Source organism: Camelus bactrianus, chromosome 1 (genome assembly GCF_048773025.1).
Source record: "Camelus bactrianus isolate YW-2024 breed Bactrian camel chromosome 1, ASM4877302v1, whole genome shotgun sequence".
Lineage (NCBI taxonomy): Eukaryota > Metazoa > Chordata > Mammalia > Artiodactyla > Camelidae > Camelus > Camelus bactrianus.
The window spans coordinates 119,595,061-119,615,613 of NC_133539.1; the positions used below are offsets into that span (position 1 = coordinate 119,595,061).

At 44.8% G+C, this 20,553-nt stretch overlaps 1 protein-coding gene across 3 annotated transcripts in view; it reads left to right on the forward strand.

Annotated features, from left to right (window-relative positions):
- RFTN1 (raftlin, lipid raft linker 1) overlaps window positions 1-20,553 on the forward strand; it is a 177,735-nt gene that overhangs the window by 53,952 nt on the left and 103,230 nt on the right. For all 3 annotated transcript variants that reach the window (XM_074371938.1, XM_074371934.1, XM_010966029.3), the window contains exon 3: window positions 15,844-16,030. In XM_074371938.1, coding sequence (XP_074228039.1) covers window positions 15,844-16,030 — 187 coding nt within the window. The remainder of the gene's footprint in view (window positions 1-15,843; window positions 16,031-20,553) is intronic.

Consider the following 20,553-nt stretch of genomic DNA (forward strand, 5'->3'; position numbering starts at 1 on the left):
GTGTTCTCGCAGATTGTCTGATGTTTCATTATCAACTTGACAGAACAGCTGATGTATAATTCTGTTGAGTAGGCTATCCATCCTGCTTTTGCCATGTGCATTTATTACTTTGTGATTAGATTATTTGGACTCTATTAGTTGATTATCTGAGAGCTGGAGGAGGGAGCTCAGAGGGGAGTGGACCTCTCTGGGTCCTGAATTTTCAGAGCCTCTGGTCCTTTGAGCATAGTGGACACCTCCTTCTCCAGGGCTAATAGACTGGGGTTGGGGGACCGTAAATGACTGGTGTGTATGTTCTCTCCTAATAAAACTTTCAGGGAGAATGCTCCCATCTTCAGAATTTCCCTCCCCTTACACATGAGCAGCCTCATTGTTTTCTGTCTGTCCTCACTGCCTGCTCGCCTGGTTCCAGGGTTAATTTGCACACTTGTCATCCTGGGGTATTTTTGTTTGTTTGTTTTTCCCACCCCTGACCTGTTTATGGAGCCTCTCCCCTGTGAGTTTTGAAAACCACCGGCTTGTAGCGTGAGGATTTTCACACACGCATGCCAAGCTCCGGCGAACAAATTGTGTCCCTTTGCCCAAGAAGCCTCTTTGGTGTCCCCTGCCCCCTAAAAATAACATCGTTCCTCCAAGTGACACAGGAACTCAGCCCGGGCAAGGTTTTCTCAGCACCATGCACCCCCTGAACAAGCTGGGGTGGTTTCTGCTGCTGATTCTGCAGCTGCTCCCCGACCCTGGCAGTGCCCGACCACCTGCCTGGAGTCCCCATCACACACGCCCAGACAAGACCCGGGCTGAAGCAGGGCATTCGCCGGCCACCCGCCTTCACTTGCCAGCCTCTCTGGCCTCATCTTTGGAGAATCAGAGATCCTGTGGGAGGCGGCGCGGTGCTGGGGAAGGGGCAGTTTTGCCGACTTGTCCTTCCCAGTAACCGGCTCTCTGTCTGCTCTTTCTTTAATCATCTTTTCATTTGCTGAGTGTTTACTGAATTCTGGTTATTAGCTAGGCAGAGGAGGCGGGTCGTGAGGAGACAAAATGAGCCAGCCCGGGCATCCTAGAAGTCTTTGGCCAACCCGGCGTGCTGGGTCAGAGGGGGTCAACTGACAGTGCTTTCTCCTGATCCCACTTCCCTGGCCTCTCTCCATGTCCTCCAGGCTTTCTCCCTACCTCTCTGGCTGCTCCTCCACCTCCTTTGCAGATCTGGCCATCTCTGCATGGCCGCTGACTGTGGGGAGTTTGCCCCTGCTCGGCTGTGGCCTGCCCTTTTCTCTGCATGGTCTCTCGTGAGAGCTTATCCAAGCCCAGGGCCCCAGTGAGAGTTTACGCCCCATAGGTGACTCGGAGTTCTCCTTCTGCACCGCAGACCTCATATCCAACGGCTTGCCTACCTGTTCCTCTCTGATGTCACTGAGGCCACCATGACTGAACCCAGCAGTGACCATCGCCACCGTCCAATCAGTCAGTCCCTGCAGAGTCGAGACCTCGTTGCTCAGCCATCTCTCTCTCATCTCTCAGCCGTTTCTTTGGTTTTGTTTTCTTATGGGGGGGAGGGGCGGGGAATAAGAGAGACTTGAAAATAAGGTCTCTCAAGAAGGTAAGAAAAGGCAAAATAGTACCTCTTCTGATGGCTGTGGAACAGATACTAGGTTCGATTTTTTAGCATTTGTTCATCCTGGGTTAAGAGTACTTGTCCTGTCTCAGGAGCAGTTAGAGGGGCAGGTTGATGTCTGCCTGGTATTATTTGATGAAACGAATTGCCTACAGAAGTCACTGGGGACAGCCCGGGTGTGGGAGACATTCTCCTGAACAGGCTGCTGGCGGATGTCAGGTCAAACAGCTGGTAAGGGGTGGCACTGAGATTCCAACTCAGGGAACCCCTGAGTTTTGTATTATTATGCTCTCCATTTTAAAAATGAGGACACTCTGGATCAGAGAGGTGGAGTAACTTTCCCAAGGTTGCATAGCTGGTAAGTGGTGGACCCGATATTCAAACCCAGGCATTCAGAGCCTGTGCCTTTCACCACGGCACTAGGAAGTCTTCAGAATTACCAGAGCCAGCCCCCTCATTTTACAGATCATAACATGGTGTCCCCAGGGGTTAAACAACTGGCTGTGGACACAGAGTGAGCAGCAAGAGCAGGACTAGAGGAGACCCCTGGACCCCGACCCAACACTCTTTCCACTGTAGCACAGAGCTGTAACCTTGGCCCCTCCGCCACCCGTCTCCCCGCCTTAGCCAGCTGCGATACCCTGCGATTTCTCTTCCCCATTTGCCTGCATTGCTTAGAATTAAGACAAACTGCGCTGCACTTACAAAGAAGTAGTAATACTACCCACTTCTTACGGATATGTGGGAATTCAGAATGTCATGAAGTCCCCCATCCTACCTCCGAAGGAGCCAGGCAAGGAAGCCCAGGAAGGGAGACAGCTCTCTTAAGTCAAACGACGACCACAGGGATGTGTTTATCAAGTCCATAAGGGAGAATTCACATTTCTGGACTGTAATGTAAATCACCCAGAAAATCCAGTACAAAGTACTTCCAGGGACTCTACCAAACAGACTGGAGGGTCCACTGTCTGTTGATGTTTCTGATATGAGTGATCTTAGCTGCGATGCCGGCCAGCTGGTGGCCTCTGCAGCTGTTCCCAGTTTTGCCAGAGCAGTGATTCACAGGCGAAACTCGCAGTTTGCGATTCCCCACGTGGGGTGAGAGGTGAGACTCGGGAGGGTGCTTGGACCTGCCGACGGAGCAGGGATGGACGAAAGGTTGTGAACCCACTTGCTCCCGAGGGGTAAACACTTGAGAAGCTGGTGTGACGACGGTGTTACCAGATATTCTCCAAGAGCAGGTATTTACGGGTCTCGGGGATGAACACATCAAAGGCGAAGGCTGCAAGAAGGTTTGCCTTTTCCCTCCAAGCTGGAGCAGTGACAACTAGTAAGAAGAAAAGATCGAGTGTGCTTGAAGGCAGGTTACTCACTGATCCCACACTGTAAATATTTTGGCAGTTTTGCCTGGTTTCTTGGCGTTAATAGGTTTATTTTGGGAGAAGTGACTTCTCTGATAGTTGTAGCTAAAGGATGCTTAGTAAGGAGTTGAATTGGCAGCTTAACTAAAGTAGAGAAGGGATCATGTTTTTTGGACTAAGTTTAAAATAAATCAATTTCAATAAATAATTAAAAGCAAAAGGTTCTAGAACAGATCTGTCCAAGAGAACTATAATAGCCCTTTAATTAAAAAAATTTTTGTAGCTGCATTAAAAATTAAAATAGGTAAATGAATTTTATTGATCTATTTTATTGAATCCGGTGTATTCAGAATGTTGTTATCATTTCAACATACAATCCATAAAAAAATTCTTATTGAGATATTTTGCATTCTTTTTTTTATATGAAGTCTTTGAAATCTTGTGTGTTTCTCACACTTTCGGCTTGTCTCAGTTCACACTAGCTGCATTTCAAGTAGAAAAGAGGAATGAAATGAGGGAGGGAGGAAGGAAATGTTAAAGAAAACTTAAGACACCTTTTAAGCACACACATACCTGTCAGGTCCTCATTGGCAATCTCAAAGGCCAAGCTTCCTGGTGGTCTATTTCAATAAAATATCACAGGCCAACTCAGAAAAGTCTTTTTTCCTGCATGTTTAAAATCCATCTTTCCCTTCCTGTGCCAACTGTCATTGATAGATGGCATTTTTCGGGTGTAAATACACATTTCTTTTAGCCACTTTTCTTCTCTCTTCTGTTATTCTGAAGACTGTCCCTTGCTCATTTGCTCTCACCTAATTATTCTACTTGATATCATTTTCAGACTTTCCCCTCTTCCACTGGAATTCACGGAAAGGCCGCTGGGAGGGATACGTGCGTGGATCCCAGACGCCATCAGGGGCTCCCTTTTTTATAGTAGGAACCAAAATGCCTCTTAAAATCAGTCTCCTGAGGCATCGTAGACTTCCCATCTCTTACATGGCAAAAAATAAACCGGAGGGGGCTGATGACAATTTTGCATGCAAATTGGTTGGTGAGCTCTTGCGTACGATTTCTATTTCCATGCACCATTTGGGAACTTGTGCGTGAGCGCAGTCATTGTTCACGCAAAGCTGGAAATGCAGGTGCGAAGCCGTTTTTAGAGCCTGAGGACTGTCTGGTCCTGTCCTCGTTTGAGTTTGGTTGACTCTTCTGTGACATCATACACAGAAGAATTTTGCTTATTGAAAGGCATTTGCAGCAGATGGAACTTTTTGTCAGTCTTGTGAGGGTATATGTGCCTGTGTCACTGAAGACGTTGCGTGTCTCCACTGCAGAGAGGAAAGGGGAGTCCACGGATGTACATCTGCTGGTGTGTCTGCCGATGGTGCCTTTGAACCCACGAACGGGTTTCCTTTGTGGGGAGATGTCGTGCTGAGCCCGGAAAGAGTGGGATTTATTGTCATAGTCTTGGACGTGGTGCCTTTTTACGCTCCCCTCCTCCAAGTAAAGACTTTATTGATACACCAGTGTTAAAGCTCTGTTACAGAGTTGAGACCCTTATGATAATTACTCAGGCCCAAAAAGAAATAGTCTGATTCCTCTTGTGTCCTGTGGAAATGCCAAATTGAAGTGTGCTTATTGCCTCTGGGCCGCCATGCTTTTGGGGAAGTTTCTTTTTCCCCGTTTTGCACTGCCTGGGGTTAGGAGGCACAGTCTTTGTCCTGTCATCTGACCATCTTCACAGAGCGACATTTTTACATCCTTCCTTTTTTTCCATTGTTACATCAACCTTTGATTTTTCTCCCAGCCAGTGGCAGATTTTCACATGTGGGAATTGTGGCTCGTAGCAGCTTCTTTTTTCTTCTTGCTGCTCTTATATCTCCTGCTCATACCAGAGGGGACAGAAAAAGGGAGGATGGTGGAACAGAGGTGACGTGTCCTTTCTCTTGGGGGTGCCGAGGCGGCAGGGTGACTGGGAGATGCAGCTGACACTGTTGGTGAGAAGAAGGGTTCCTGGAGATGCGTGGTGATGGTGGTTGCATTAGCAGGGCAAGTAGGGGTGAGGGTAGAGCTCAGTGGTAGAGTGCATGCCTAGTGTGCGTGAGGTCCTGGGTTCAGTCCCCACAATTCCCAGTACCTCCATTAAAAAACTAAGTAAATAAACCTAATTACATCCCCCTGCAAAAAACAAAAACAAAAAGTGCAAGTGTACTTAATGCCATTGAATCATGCACTTCAATATGATTAAAATGGTAACTTTTTGTTGCGTATATTTTACCATAATTAAAAAAAAAGTTCCCTCTGGGTTTTACACTGGGTGGTGGTTTTCTAGAACCAAGTGTGTTTTCTTTCATCTTTATATGATGGCTGATTGACTTTGGAACCCAGAACATTGGGGACCTCGGAGTTAAGTGCCCCCCAGAGTCACTGCAGGTAGCAGTTTGTGTTGGATATTCTTTGATGGGAAAGGAGCTGGTGTGGTCATGACATGAGAGAATTTCTTCACTTAATGGTGCAAAGTTGTTAATGAGCTGTCTCCAGGCACTCTGGGTTGGCCGGCTTGTTGGACTCTGGCCTGGTGGAACTTATTTATTGGGAAAGACAGAAAAAAAGTGAATGAAGAATTTCTATGATGAAAAATCGTGAAAAATGTTATGAAACAAATGATTAGTAAGTCATCGTAAGAGCAGTGCTGTCCAGTGGAAATATATGTGAGCCGCATCTGTAAGTTGAAGTTTCCCAGGAGCTGCATTGAGGACAGGTAGAAACAGGTGGAATTAATTTTGATGGATTTTATGTAATCCTGCATAGATCTCAAATATTGTCATTTCAATATCATCATTATAAAAAAGAACTTACTTAGGTATTTTACATTCTTACTTTCATGCTAAGATTTCTTTGATATCTGGTGTATGTTTTACACTCACGACACAGTTTGGACTGGCCACATTTCCAGCGCTAAAATATTTCCAGTGCTGATTAATTTTTATTTTTAGAAAATTTTCTAACGACTTTATTGTGGTATAAGTGCTAATTACTTTTGTACAAAGTCTTGAGACTTTATCATTGAAATCCATACAGGGTCCTAGTTACATTCTAAAGAGTTTCATTTCCATGTTCTTTGTACATATTCATTAGTGGCTGGGTTTTGATGCAGTCAGTTTATTGTCGTCTCCACATCAAACGAGAATGAGTGTGAGCTATCATGTTATCATGCTCGATTAAGAAAATGACATAGAATACTGACAACCAGCTTCCCTTCTGACTCACGCTAAGCTCTTCTAGGATTTGGTGTGGGTGAGTTTGGTTGGCAAAACTGAAGACCTGGTCATCCTGCGTGTCTCTCTTCTCCATCAAAAGTATTTTTTAAGTGTGTGAAATATTTTATTAATACTCTGAGTTCAGTTTCTAGCTGGTTGCTTTTAATACTTCAGGACTCCCATTGTGAAGTCTAAGCAGCATGGTGCCTGGTGTTTCTTGCAAAGCTTTCTTGATGAATCTCTGCCTGTGTATTCTCTGACAAAATGCACTGGTGAGGGGCGATGAACGGTAACACCATCTTTGGGCGTTTGGGTACTGTCACTAGGAATTATTTGGGCACTCTCCTTACGAACACTTAGACACCACATTTTTTATAGTGCGATACTGTGAGGGTGTGCAATTCAGTGACTGCATGTGACCGTTTGGAAGGACAAGCAAACCAGTAACAAACGACTTGACCCCCCCCTCCCTGTGGCTGATACTGACCAAGCATTTGTGGTCCGGTGGCATCTTAGGAACTCATCTGATGAGACCTCGGTTGCTTTGTCAGTTACTGCCTGAGTGACCTGTAGAATCCTAGGTTTATGGGAAGCTTGAAGAACTGCTTTGAATCTTACTGAGATTCTCCTCTGGAGTTTGGCCATGATTTAGTTAGGTGTTGAAGAGTTGTGTTTTTTTTTTTTTAACTTCATCTATGTATTTATTTTACAATATCATATTTTTTAATTGAAGTATAGTTGATGTATAATATTAGGTGTTACCGGTATACAGTATAATGATTCACAATTTTTATTTGTTTATTTATTTTAGTGGAGGTACTGGGGGTTGAACCCAGGACTTCCTGCATGGTAAGCATGTGCTCTACCACTGAAGTATACCCTCCCCCTGCGATTCACAGTTTCTAAAGGTTATACTCCATTTATAGTTATTATAAAATATTGGCTGTATTCCCCATGTTGTGCAGTACATCCTTGTAGCTTATTTTAGACCTGATCGTTTGTATCTCTTAATCCTCCCCCTCCATCTTGCCCCTCCCCCTTCCCTCTCCCCACTGGTCACCACTAGTTCCTTCTCTACATCTGTGAGTCTGTTTCTTTTCTGTTACATTCACTACTTTGTTGTATTTTTTTAGATTCCACATGTAAACGAAATCTTACAGTATTTGTCTTCCTCTGTCTGACCTATTTCACTTAGCATGATGCCCTCCAGGACCGTCCATGCTGCACACCAGAAACTAACGCAACATTTTAAATCAACTGCACTTCAATCAAAAAGCAAACAAATAACCCGTTTAAAATATGGGCAGAACTGGACATTTTTCCAAAAGTGGAAATGCAGATGGCCCACGGGAACATGAAAAGTTGCTCAACATCACCAGTATCAGGGAAATGCAAATCAAAAGCACAGTGAGACACCATCTCACGTCTGTCAGAATGGCCATCATCGAAAGGCACACAAATAACAAATGGTGGCAAGGATGTGGAGAAAAGGGAACCCTTGTATGCTGTTAGTGGGAACGTAAGTTGATGCAGCCGCTATGGAAAACAATATGGAGGTTTCTCAAAAACCCCAAAACAGAACCACCATATGGCCCAGCAGTTCCACTCCTGGGCATATACCCGAGAAAAACAAAAACATTAATTCAAGAAGATTTATACACACTACTGTTAATAGCAGCACTGTTTACAATCACCAAGACATAGGAGCATCCTAAGTGCACATCAGTAGATGAATGGATAAAGAAGTAGTAACACACGTATGCAATGGAATGAGCTATGTTTTATGAAAGCAGGTTGCTGGTTGTCGGGCCCAGGGAGGAGAATGAGGAATAACTGCTCAGCAGATACGGGGTTTCCTGATTTTAGAACTAGGTAGAGGTGATGTTTGTACAACATTGTGAAGGTGTTAAATGCCACTGAATTGTTCACTTTTAAATGATTGATTTTACTTTTAAATGATTGAATTTCACTCTAATTAAAAAAGCAAAAAAGAATACACAGTATTTTAATGGTGTGATCTCCAGAGCCTGGATATGTATGTGTATATATACACATTTTTCAAGTTTCAGAAACCCAAATTTACTTGATAAAAAGATGACAGAAATCTGAACTTGAAAAGCCCTAAACTGAAAGTTTTATTCCAAAGATTTGGAAATGGCACCGAAGACCTGGGCTGCAGACGTGAGTTTAAAAATTGAATTCCTATTCCTTATTTATACAGTGAACACCCCCCCCATCGAAAAATTATTGATTTTAGTGTTTTGTTCAATTGAATCTACTGTGAAGTCCAGGCAGATTGATGTTCAAGGAAGGGTGGCCTTGAAGGAACTTAGAGAGGGGGAAGAAAAGATGTGGTGGAACAATGTCATTATCAGCTTCACCTGAGAGGGAGATGGCCCCGGGGGAGGGTGTCTCCCCGCATTGGGCTCCTTGGTGTTGACAGATCAGCTAGGGGGCATAACTAGAAAAGCAAAGTCGGACTTTGAATAATTAGGTTAAAGTCGCATATGATTGTTACTCCACACAGCGACTTCTTTCTTGGATGGCGACTTCTTTCTTGCGTTGGACGCTGGTACCTTCCCCATGATGGAGTTTCAAGCAGTGGAACCCTTGCTCTGGCTCTTCTGCAGATGTCTGAAGGGCTTCGTTTCCAGGGAAGAACCAGGGCTGCAGAATGTTTTTGCTAAACAAAACACAGCCATAGCAAAAGCAAAGTCCACTTTATCCCCGGAGTGTTAAGAAATGTGTGGTTTTTGTGGATTCTGTTTTTTTCCCCCTGTTTTCATTCCTTTTTTTTTTTTTTAAACTCTTGGAATAATGGTTTATTTATTTATAGGGAGTTATTTTCTGAAAGAAAAACAAACCACTTATTTCAAAAGATCTTGGGACTCTCCTGCTCCCCAAAGTACCTTTCCAGCAGTACTTTCTGTATTTTGATTTTTTAGAAAGCCTCTTATTGGTAATGGAATGAGGGGAAAAAAGATTTGCAAGGGATTTAAAATCCGTGGTTCTAAACTCTTTGTTCAAGTCGACGTCAGTAGAGAAAAGGGAGGAATTAGATGATTCCTGCAGACATATCCTTGAAGGCTTTGATGTAAGTCGTGACAAGGTATGAATGAACAGTGGAGAGCTCTTTAGTGCTCCACTGAGGGTCACGGCGTCCCCTGACAGTGCCACGATCGGGGTGGGAAGGGTGTGGGGTACCCGATCTCCCACGTTTATCAGACGCCCCAGCCAGACTCTGCAACCTGCCAAATCTTGGCTTTGGGCCACATGGGGTTGAAAGTCAAACTGGACTTACTTGCCAAATCTAAAGATTTAAGAGTTTCTGCAAGGATCCAGGTTTCTGACTTCTTGAAGGTCAGAATGAGAAGTTCTGACACCGTGAGACCCACGTGCCCCTTGGCCCCCACGGGCACCAGCCTAGAAAGACAAGGTGCCACCCTGCTCGGCCAGGTGTGGCTTCCGTGTGCCTTGTTCATCCTCTGGCTCTGTCTCTTGCTTACTTTATCCGCCTGGGCCCTGCGGCCCCAGTTCCTGGCCTTGGGGTCTGTACCAGACTCTCTGCAGGTCATGAGTTGAGACCCAGCCCCCTGTCTGGGCTGGTTGGAGAAGCCAGCTAAAGAACTGGGCTTTGCACGGCAGCAGAGCAAGTCCCCATCTGGGATGAAGACAGCTCCCCGGGTGGGAGCACGGAGATGTCCAGCCTGGACCAGGCTTGCAGACTGGTCACTGTAAATAAAGTCTGAGGGACATGACAGGTTGGAAAGTAGATAGGGAAGTGTGATCTTCAAGCAGGCCTTGGGTGGTGACACTTCCTCAGACTGGAGAGGGACGCTGACCGCGACAGCCTTGTCGGTGTCCCTGGTCTCTGTCCAGCAGTGATGTTCGTCCTGCCGTGTGTACCAGTAGCAGATCTGAGTCCCGTCTGACTTTCCGTCTCTCCACCCCCCTGCATGTGTGTGCTTGTTCCATGTCCTCATTTTGGCTCTGGTTTGGGGGAACTCTTTCAGTTCATGATGGAAACATTGATCGTGGTACCTGATGTCACTTCTTAGCTAGAGACTGGTACCTTAGTCTCCAAACTGAAATAATAAAGTCATTGCATATTCTAGTTGGAAGCTCCTTTTGGAGTTGCCTATCCAGGGTCTGCGTGTTATAAGCGAGGGACCCAAGAGACAGGGTGGGAGCTACATGACTTGCCCACGGTTACGTAATTTGTAAACGAAATCAGGCAAATATTACAAAACAAAAATAGTGGCGATGCTATTCTGATGAGTAGGGTGAGAAATCGCCCAAGAGGCTACCATTGGTAGGTTTATCCAAACAGATAAGTCATTCCTTTGCTTTGCTAGTAATAATACTGGGGGATTGGTCACTTTACAAGAACTAGAGGTTTTTTTTTTTTTTTTCCTAAGATTAAGGTTCAGAAAAAACCTTGAAATTAAGGCTTTTAATCATATTTACAATAGATGCCTTTTTAAAATTGCAATGTTGAGATTCATTTTTATTTGTTTTTTTTTTTTAACCATGAAACTCAACTTGCTTTGACAGCATGCGTCCCAAAAATTATAGCCATGAAATCGCCGAGTGTTGACAGGAGATACATCTTTAGGTTTTAAGATAAAAATTTGAATGGTATTATGTTTTATTCAGTAAGCATTTAGCTATAAAGCGGTTGGTTGACTAATATATTTAGTGCACTGATTTGGAGCATAGAGGTGCTGGGGGTGGGGGGGGACAATACGGTCCCCATACTGTCATCAGTGGCTGCAGCTGGTCAGTCCCCCGTGGACGGCACCCCATCCTCTGCTGCCTCCACCACTGAGCTGGGTGGTTGTGAGCTTTATCTTTACACGTCCGTCACCCTGTGGTTCCCGCAACCACTCTGTGATGGAAGACAGGCCGGTGCTGTCACCTCCGATTTATACGTGGAAACTGACTATTCATGTGCCCAGGATTGACGCCAGTGGGGACCGTAGCTGATCCAAGAAACGCAAGTCTTCTAAACACATTGCCTGCTTTTATTTATTTATTTACTTTATTATTATAGGGTGATGCAGAAGTGGAGAGGAAATATACCAATGATCAAAGTCTTCGTAAAGGCTTATTTTACTGTAGCAGTAAGCTACTGAAATGTGTGAAACGTTCACAAAACACTGAACTGCAGAGACTGAGTTTGGGGTCTCCAATGTGACGGCACACAGATGCTTTTTATGTATAAAGTTTAATCAAAGGAGAGAGGGGGTCTTAGGGCTGTGTCGTATTTTTAGGTTTGGTCGATATTATAAAATTACCCTCCAGAAAGGCTTCCACTCCTACCTAAAGTCCGTTCTGTTTTTCAAACAAAACAACCAGCGTCGGTGCCACACAGGGTCGTACCATTTTGATCCTGTTGCTGCTTGATGTCTCCCTTGGCACAACCTACATACAGGCCAACTCCTGTCATTTGCGGCCCTGGAGAAAAGTGCAAGAGATGGGGGGCTGGGCTGGCACTAGGGTGAGGCCAGTGAGGCAGCGTTTTTTAAAAAGATCAGTAGCACATCTGTGCCTATATGAGAGCTTGAGGCAAAAGGAAACATCAGTAATAAAGAATAATCATAATCATATAGTTATATAACATATAATTTTATATATATATAATACTAAGTAATAAAGAGCCTGTCTTAGGGGGAAGGTATAGCTCAACTGGTGGAGTGCATGCTTAGCATGCACGAAGTCCTGAGTTTAATCCCCGGAACCTCCTTTAAAAAAAAAAAAGAGCCTGTCTTTAGTAAACTTTTGGATAGTTTGTTCGTAATAGACTTTCTGCATTGATTTTTTCCCTTTTTGACATATTGCGTTACATCTTTATCTTGGTTACTGAGTCTTTGGTTCCTCGTTCAATTTTGCGCCTGCAGAAGTGCCTCCTTACTCACCTCCGCCTGGGCTCTGGGCCGCCTTGGGCCTGGGGGTGTGCACAGATTGGGAAGAAGCACAGTAGGCCTGGGGCTGTCTGGGCAGGGACTGCCAGGGGCTTGACTGTGGGAAGTTGGGGTGCAGGTCACAGGTGGGCGTGTGCCCTTAGATCCATAGATCCCCTGCCTGTTGGAGGAGGGCCAAAGGGAAACCCTCTGCAGAGTAGTTCTTAGCCTCTGAATCTCCTGCAGAGCCTGTGAGGGCACAGATGGCTCCGATTCTGATTTGGTAGGTCCTGAGTGGCACCCAGGAGCCTCCATTTCTGGCAATTCTGGGTGCTGCCCCTCTGCTGGACAGAGGAGCAGGCTCAGAGGAACCCTGCTCCAAAGCACCAGGTCTGGGAAAGATATTTGCAACTGTGATCACAAATAAGAACTAAATTTCCTAATATATAAAGAGTTCCTACAAACCAATAGGAAAAAGATCAACAACCCAAAAGAAAACTGGGACCCCTCTGGCCCACCAGGTTTCTGTGCCTGGGAGTGTGGAGGGGCTTGGTGTTCTTTCCAGACTTACCTTTCAGTTTTTCATCTGGCAGCATATCTAGAATGTACTCTTCAAGGGAAAGAGTGCATACTTCTCAGCTCTCCTGGTCAGCCCTGGCTCTGTCCCTGTTGTTAATGGAGATTTCTCCAAGGTGCCGGACTTTTACTTTTTTCCCCCTGTAAATTTCTTGTCTGAGAGCTACAGTAAAGAGTATTCTTAAGTACTCCTAGATTTTGTTTTTAAGTTAGTTTTAAGGTAACACATTGCTTTAAAAATAAATTTTAAAATTTAAATATATTTTTACATATAAAGAAGAAAATTAAAGTGTTTCATAAATCCTCCACTCAAATGATTTCTGTTGATGGTAATAGTACTCAAAGAACAAAGTAGAACTACCTTTCCACCCTCCCCTCCCTACTCCAATCTCTCCAATATTGATGTTTTTGTGATTTCTTCCAGAAAAAAATTCTTATTCATGTCCCTCTATACTTCTGATCTTTTAATGTAAGAGTATCATGTGATAAACCCTTAGACTCCTTGTCTCTTAACTTAGTAATGTGTTTTAGGCGTATTTTCAGTAGCACGTAACAGGTTTACCTTAATTTTCTTAATGGTTCGTAGGATTCATCATTGGGGTGTCCCAGTGTTTAGCTAGCCCTCCAAAGAACTCTTTGGTTCTAGGTTTTTGCCATTGCAGTGACCCTGTAGTGAATATCTTCGTCCATATATCTTTGAGAAACATTTCTGAGTCCAGCCATGAGCGTGATACCCAGCAGTGAGTTTGCTGGACAAAGGGTGTGTGCACTTTTAGGTTTGAAGGCAGACACCACATGGCCCTCCAGAAAGGTTCACCCCATCATCCGTGGTGAGCATGCCTGTTTCCCCAACATCCTTACCCGTGATGGATATCATAGAAGTAAAAGGAGGAAAAAAATCTATGCCAATAGCAATAAAATATAAAATAACTAAGAGTAAACTTCGTAAGTGTGCAGTATCTTTGTGAGGAAAATTTTAACATGCACCTGAGAGACCCCCAAAAAGTCTTGAATAGGTGAAAGTTATGCCATGTTCTGGGGTTGGAACATGTAGCATGATGAGAATATTCATTCTTCTTCAGTTAGGCTAGACTTTGGACATGACCCAAGAAAAATATCAGCAGGATTTTTTTTTTGAGGGTGAATTTGATGAGCTGATTTTACAGACCATTTTGAAAAACAAATAAGAACAGACAGGAAGCTTCAGAAAATAAACAGGAACATAGGAAGAGTCCGAAAATAGCCTGATTAGATACTAAAACAGTATGAAAGCAAAATTGTTAGAATAGATTAATGGATCACAGACATAGACTTAAATATACTCAGGAATATAATATATGATAAAGGTGACATCTCAAATCAATGAGGAAGAATGGATAAATTGGGGGGGGGTGAGAAATGTTGAATTCATATTGCACAAATTCCGAATGGATAAAAGATTTACATGCAGAGAATGAAATCCATACTACAGGAAATCACAGAATTGTTTTATAATCCAGATCTCTCTGCTATGACATAAAACTCAGAAGCCATTGAAGGCAAGATTAATAAATTCAACTTAATAAAAAAAAATTCTTCACAGCAAAACCCATGTTATGCAGAGTCAAAAGATGAACAATAAATTGTGAAAGATGTTTGCAACTGTTAATACAGATAAGAACTAAATTGCCTAATATATAAAGAGTTCCTACAAACCAATAGGAAAAGGCCAATGACCCAGTAAAAAACTAGGCAAAGATTATGAACAGTTAACAGAAAAGACCACATAAAAAGCATTTAAACTTGGAATGTTTAATAAGAAAAACTGCGAAGTACATAATAAGAGAAATGTAAATTACTACGTCACAGGGATTTTTTTTTCACTGTGAGATTAGCCAGGGTCTGGGGAGAGAAATACCTTTATTCACCACTGATGGGAGGTAAACCTATCCAACACTGTGGGGGAAATTTGGCAGTATCTAAAAAAATTACAGTGCATTTATGTTGAGCAATTCCACACCTAGGAATTACCTTTTTTAGGTATACTATTCACGAACGCATGTAAAATCACATAGGAGCGGTGATTTTCATTGCAATGTTGCTTATAAAAGGGCAGGTTGGAATCACCTGTGGTCCATTGCACAGTGGGATGCTTGTGCATCTGAGAGAAGGGTGAGGAGGAGCTCTGTGTCCTGCTGCCGAATGATCTGTAAGGAAAGGATACTGTTAATTGATAAAAATGGATAAAAAGCTGGGTCTGTCTGTAACATTGTCCTAACATTTATGTAAAAAAGAGAGGGAGATACACGTAATCTTATTTGCTTGTGTATTATGATTATTAACATGGATACAAAAAGATGGATAATGTCGACTGCCTCTGGGGAAAAGCCTGAGAGGTGAGGAATCTGGATGGAATACTTTTCACTATGTGCACACATGCATCTTCTGACGTTTGAATCTTGTTGACCCCTCCTAAGAAACTTTTTTAAGTCCAAATTTTAAAATAACTCAATAGGTGAAGAACATTTATTTGTTTTGATACGCATTGTTCTAATGCTGAGTTAATTTGAGTATCCTTTCAAATATTGATCAGCCTTTCACCCTTTTTAGGCAATTGCTTGTTCATGAACTTTGCCCATTTTTCTTGTCTTTTTTTTTTTTTTTTTTTGAGTTGTTTTTGTTTGGTTTGGTTTGGGTTTTTTGTTTGTTTGTTTCTGGTTTTGTTTTGTTGCCCTAAAATTAGGAAATCGTCTTAATTGTCACAGAAGTTTTGTCCCAGTTTGTCTTTGTTGCCGCTGCTTTTTGCCACCTGGCAGTTTTACATTTGTGTCCAGTTGTCGTCGTCTTCTGATCCTCCTCCTGTGTCTTTTCTTTCCTTTTTGTTTTTTGAGGGGTAGACATGACTGTCCCAATGTGATCTGAGAAAGCTGGCTCTAGAGTTAAGCCGCCCAGTCATCAGTACCCATGCGGGAGTTGGAAAATAAAAGGCCACTTACATGTTTCCTTGAAGACAGTCGTTAGGACTGGAACAGACTCATTTTAGTGGGAGGTGACCCAGAGATCTTCTGGGCTGGGGCGAGGGGAGAGGGATGCGCCTGGAGGGCAGCCGGTCTGGGTGGGTCTCTGACAGCTTCCCCTCTCTCCACCCCCAGCGGAGCTCCCGCGGTCCTCGGCCGTGAGGCTGGCCTCCCTCCGGGACCTGCCCGCCCAGCTGCTGGAGCTGTACCAGCAGGGCTTCTTGCTGGTGGCCCTGCACCCCTTCGTGCAGCCAACCCACAAGCAGGAGAAGACACCCCTCGAGCACATCTTCAGGGCCATCCTGATCAAGAAGACCGACAGGTAAGGCCTCCGAGGGTGGGTGGTTAGGGTAGCATCCTGAGGTTTGTCGAGTGGAAGAAGGGAGGGGAGAGGTTGGGCGGATGTGTTTGGAGTTTGCACCTGTTCCCAGGGCCTCTGCCCTCTGACAGGTAAGGCCAGACGTTGGACAACCAAAGGGTTTCATGTGTCCTGCTATTGTCCACACGGACAGCGTAAGTAGAGAGTTCATTTTACACCCTTTCCTCCTTTAATTCATTGGACTACACTCAGCTGGAAAAATGTCTCCGTTGAGGAGGTGTACTCCCAAAATGAAGCAGCTAGTACAAGTATAATACTATTCATCTGAAAAGCATGGCCGGAAAATACATTCATTTTGGTTAAAGCCTATATCCAAACTGACCGTCCTCCCCCATCCTCTAGAAAATACTTGAACATTTTGAACCCACCATAACGTTCTGTCGGTCACTTGGGAGGAAAAACAAAATTCTCTTGAATCAAGTGCTGTAATTGATTTGGTCTTGATTTTGATTCTCATTTCAGTAAGGCTTACCCGTTTGAATGCTTACTTAAATTTTTATTGGGTCTGATGAAGGAAAGAGAGGTGGAGATTGGTTTTGCAAAAGGAGCACTATTAATTTTCAGTGCTTTTTTAAAAGCAGTGAAGGTGGGATAGAAGGCACATTGTGATTCTGCTGCTTTCATAAAAATAAAAACAAAGTCTGGCAGAGGAAATCAGATCTGCCTTTTGCCCAGTTATGATGGGAGGAATGAAAGCGTGTCCTGGGTTTTAAACAGAGGGAGTTGGGCAGTTGCTCCTCCTCCTCTCTGGCTTTGCCAGCTGGACAGACGTCTGGCTGGTGAGCCTGGGAGGGACAGCTGTGGGGTGAGAAGCTGTGACCAAGATGGACTATTCCCTCCTGGCACACAGAGTCCTTCATTTCTTCATGGCTGATCAAGACCTGTTAGAATTTGAGGGGAAAGGGGGTGTCCGCCTTTGCAGACCCCTAGAATTACCATAGTTTTTGTAGAGCAAAACTTTTCTCAATGTCTGCCTTGTCTGTGTCTTGGTTCCTTTCTGTCCAGTGGCTGTGGGTCAATATCTGGTCAATTATAAGAGGAAATGGTCCTGGGAGCCCTGGTGGTTTTAGGTCCTGCTGACACAGAGGATGTGCATGAGGACGAGAGGTCACGTTTATTGAGTGCTTGGTGTGTGCCAGGCTTTGTCAGTGTCACGGCATCCTCATAATCAGCCTGTGAAACAGGTCCTGTTTTTATTTCCATTTTAAAGATGGGGAAACTGAGGCCCAGGTGTGGACTTAGTGATCAAGGTAACACACATGGCTGCAAGCATCCTTCCAGGCAGGCTGACTCCCGTACCTGCATCTTAGCCCTGATGGGAAGCACCTGCTGGGTTCCTGCCCCCAGGATTCCTGTGGACAATCCCTTTATGCAAAAAAGTGGGGGAAGGTGTGTTTGATTTTTAGATGAGATAATAACGTCAGTACTCCACCATTTCCCCACTCAGAAGTCTTCGAATCAATCAGAATTTCAGAAAAGAAAACTTACTGTGTGCCTTCCAGGTTCCATAAGGCATTCACTGACTGGGCTTCAGTGTCTCTGTTCCTTGAGTCATTCTGTTGGCCTTGATGTTTAGAGGGGACAAGTCCACTTCAGTCAGGTCCCAAGAGCGTCCCTCAGTATAATTCCACTACAGGTGACGTTAGCACAGAACTTCCCATGACGTCTCCTAAATGTACTTGATTCTAAATGTAAAGATGTCTTTCCCCCCCCCTGCTAGGGAACAGCACTTCTCAAACTTTGTTGTGCCTCTTGTGAGTCTCCCAGGGGTGTTGTTCAAATGCAGAGTCTGACTCAGCAGGTCTGGGCTGGGGCCTGGGACCCTGCATTTCTAACACACTCTCAGGTGATGCTGAAGTGGCAGAGGGTGTAGGGACCTGACTGCTTCTTGTCTGGCTCCGAGCCCGGCACGCACCGGCACCACTTGGCCCCCAGGGAGGGACTGGAGGACCAGTAGGAAGGCGCATAGGGTGCCTGGCTGGAGGGCCTGTGCTCTGTGCTGCACTCGGCTACTAGCAAGGGGTCGAGTGTGTGGGGCACATCAGTAGGTTTTTCTGGGCCTTCGTTTTCTAGCTGATACCGTGAGGGATCTGTACTAAATGACTTGCAAGACCTAAACCAGCTCTAAACTTCAGTCTGATTGGATGAGGTGGGCTTCTCTTTGGGAGTGAGCAACGAAGACCCCGCTTTGGGGAACAGTTTATTCCAAGCCAGCGATGGAGCTGGGGTGCTCAGTAAGGGTTCTTCCCTCCCACGAGGACAGGCCCTGAGAGAATGAGCTTACCTTCCAGGAGAGAAAAGGGGTCACGCTATGAAGAAAAAGGAGGCGCAGGTATCCAGAAAGATTTCCAAGAAAGAGAAGATGGCCTTCTCCTTCGGTTTGAGTTCACTCTCGTCCAGAGGGTCCAGACCACCATGACTTTAATGAGGATCCCGGCTCTTTAATAAGCAGAGACAGAGGAAGAGTTGCTGGGGTAACTTGGCGACAGGCCTTTCAAAGTGCCCCTCATTGCGAAAGCTCGGGAATTTGCCAGGTAGGGTGATGAGAATGGAAACTTGCCATTCTCACAGCAAAAAATGACCAAAAGAACGTCCCCTCCTTCCATCACCCCTTAGTATTGGGTGGGAGCAGTTGTGGGGAGGGGCGGGGCGGGGAAGCAGAGTTAATTTTAGAGTGCAGGCATTTTCTCTCCTAGCAAGTGCAGTTAACTGTATGTTTTTACATCCTGAGGAAGAGACCCCCATGCTCTGAAAAATAAACAAATGAAACCCAGCAGAACCCTTTCTGTATCAGGCAGGAGTTAAAGTAGTAAAAAAGGAAACAAAGGAAATCCTGGGTGATTAATTTTTAATACGGGCAGTTAATGATGTTTTTCACAAAGTCTGCCAAAGTTCTGACAGCTATGGATGCTGGTAAATGAAGCGATCTGCTCTCAAAGGAGACGTAAGTGCCTGGTTAGTATTTGCTGAGTAGACCTCATTGGAAGAGCCCCACAGAAACTTACAGATTATGATAGATTATAGATTTGTGAGGCAAACGAGGTGAATAAGTGAAAAGAGCGTCTGTCCCTCCTTCCTTAGCCGGCTCTTTGGAAGACTGAGCGATTTTTAACAGACTGTATAGTTTCATTCATGCTGATTTCTAAGTACAGTTAAGTTGTCCATTTTTTTTTTCGGGCAGTTTTCCTTAGAACACGTTGCCAAAGATCTTAAAACTTGATGGCTAAGAGAAGTTATTAAAATGTCACTCTGATGTTTCAGGAGCGTGGCTTTAATTCTAGGTCGTTTTATGGTTGTAGACATAAGTACAGGAATGTGTGTGCCGCTCCATTTTTCAGCTGTTGGACTGCCGTTGTCCACACGCAGAGTGAGTTCAGGGTGTCACTGATGTGTTTTTTCCATCACTAATGGGTTGAAGCCATTTGGGTCCAGGTCTCCTGGAATAATGCCTTATATGGTACAGGGAACTGGGACATCTGTGCCCTCTGGTGACATTCATCAGGTGCCTTTTGGCTTAGGGTCAGGGAGTGGGGCACCCAGGGGCGCTGCAGCTAATGCTGGGGGTGGGATTCTGAAACCCTCGTGGAAGGTGAAAAACGCATATAATCAAAGCTGCCCTGGACAATCTCTTTAATTGCCCATGAAATGTAATCCTTTAACATCTCTCTACCCAACAAAGCAGGTTTTCCTTCAGGACTAGATCGGATTGGTGTTTCCAACAGTGAGCCCCGTGGGGAATAAGTTGATTCGGGTTTGTCGTGAGTGTTCATTAGAATCATACCTAGGGGGTGAGATGCTCGCGCCTAGAGAGGCTTTTGTGGGAACTGAGACCGAGGGAACAGAATCCCCACCCCCCATCTCACAGCCATTCTGGAGCACATCTGCCTGTGGAGGAGAATAACTGGGGCCGTTTCAAGTGGTAAACGTTTCCTCGCTTTCAGCGAGATTTTTCTAAGATAGATGTGCAAAGATAACTCCGAAGAGCTCCCAGATCTCAAGAAACTTCTCTGCTAGGGGGATGTCAAGTATATATGCAAAGCTAAACCTGTGGGTCTCAGTTTTTACTTCTCACCAGGAATTTGTGAATGGTGGGGCTTTAGAAAAGCATGCTCTGGGTCTGGGATGATGGGTGGATTTGAACGGGGGCACCAGTGGTGGGAAGGGCTTCGCAGTCAGGGGTATTGGAGCCTGAAAGAGGAGACCATGAGGATGTGGGGTGGCTGAAGGACGAGGTCCAGAGGGAAATGGGAGAAAAAGCAAGAGAAGCTTGGCGGCTGGGTCTGATGGCCCCTAATGGCTGGGAGTTTGAACTTCATCCTGGAGTCGGTGGGGAACCACTGCAATATTTTTGTTTTGTTTTAGAGTAACAGCCATTAGAAGTGCTGAGTTTTCAGAAGTCTCAGAGGGGAAGCCTCAGAAGGGAAGGAAGCAGAATCTGAGGGAACACGGCATCCATCATGGGGGGA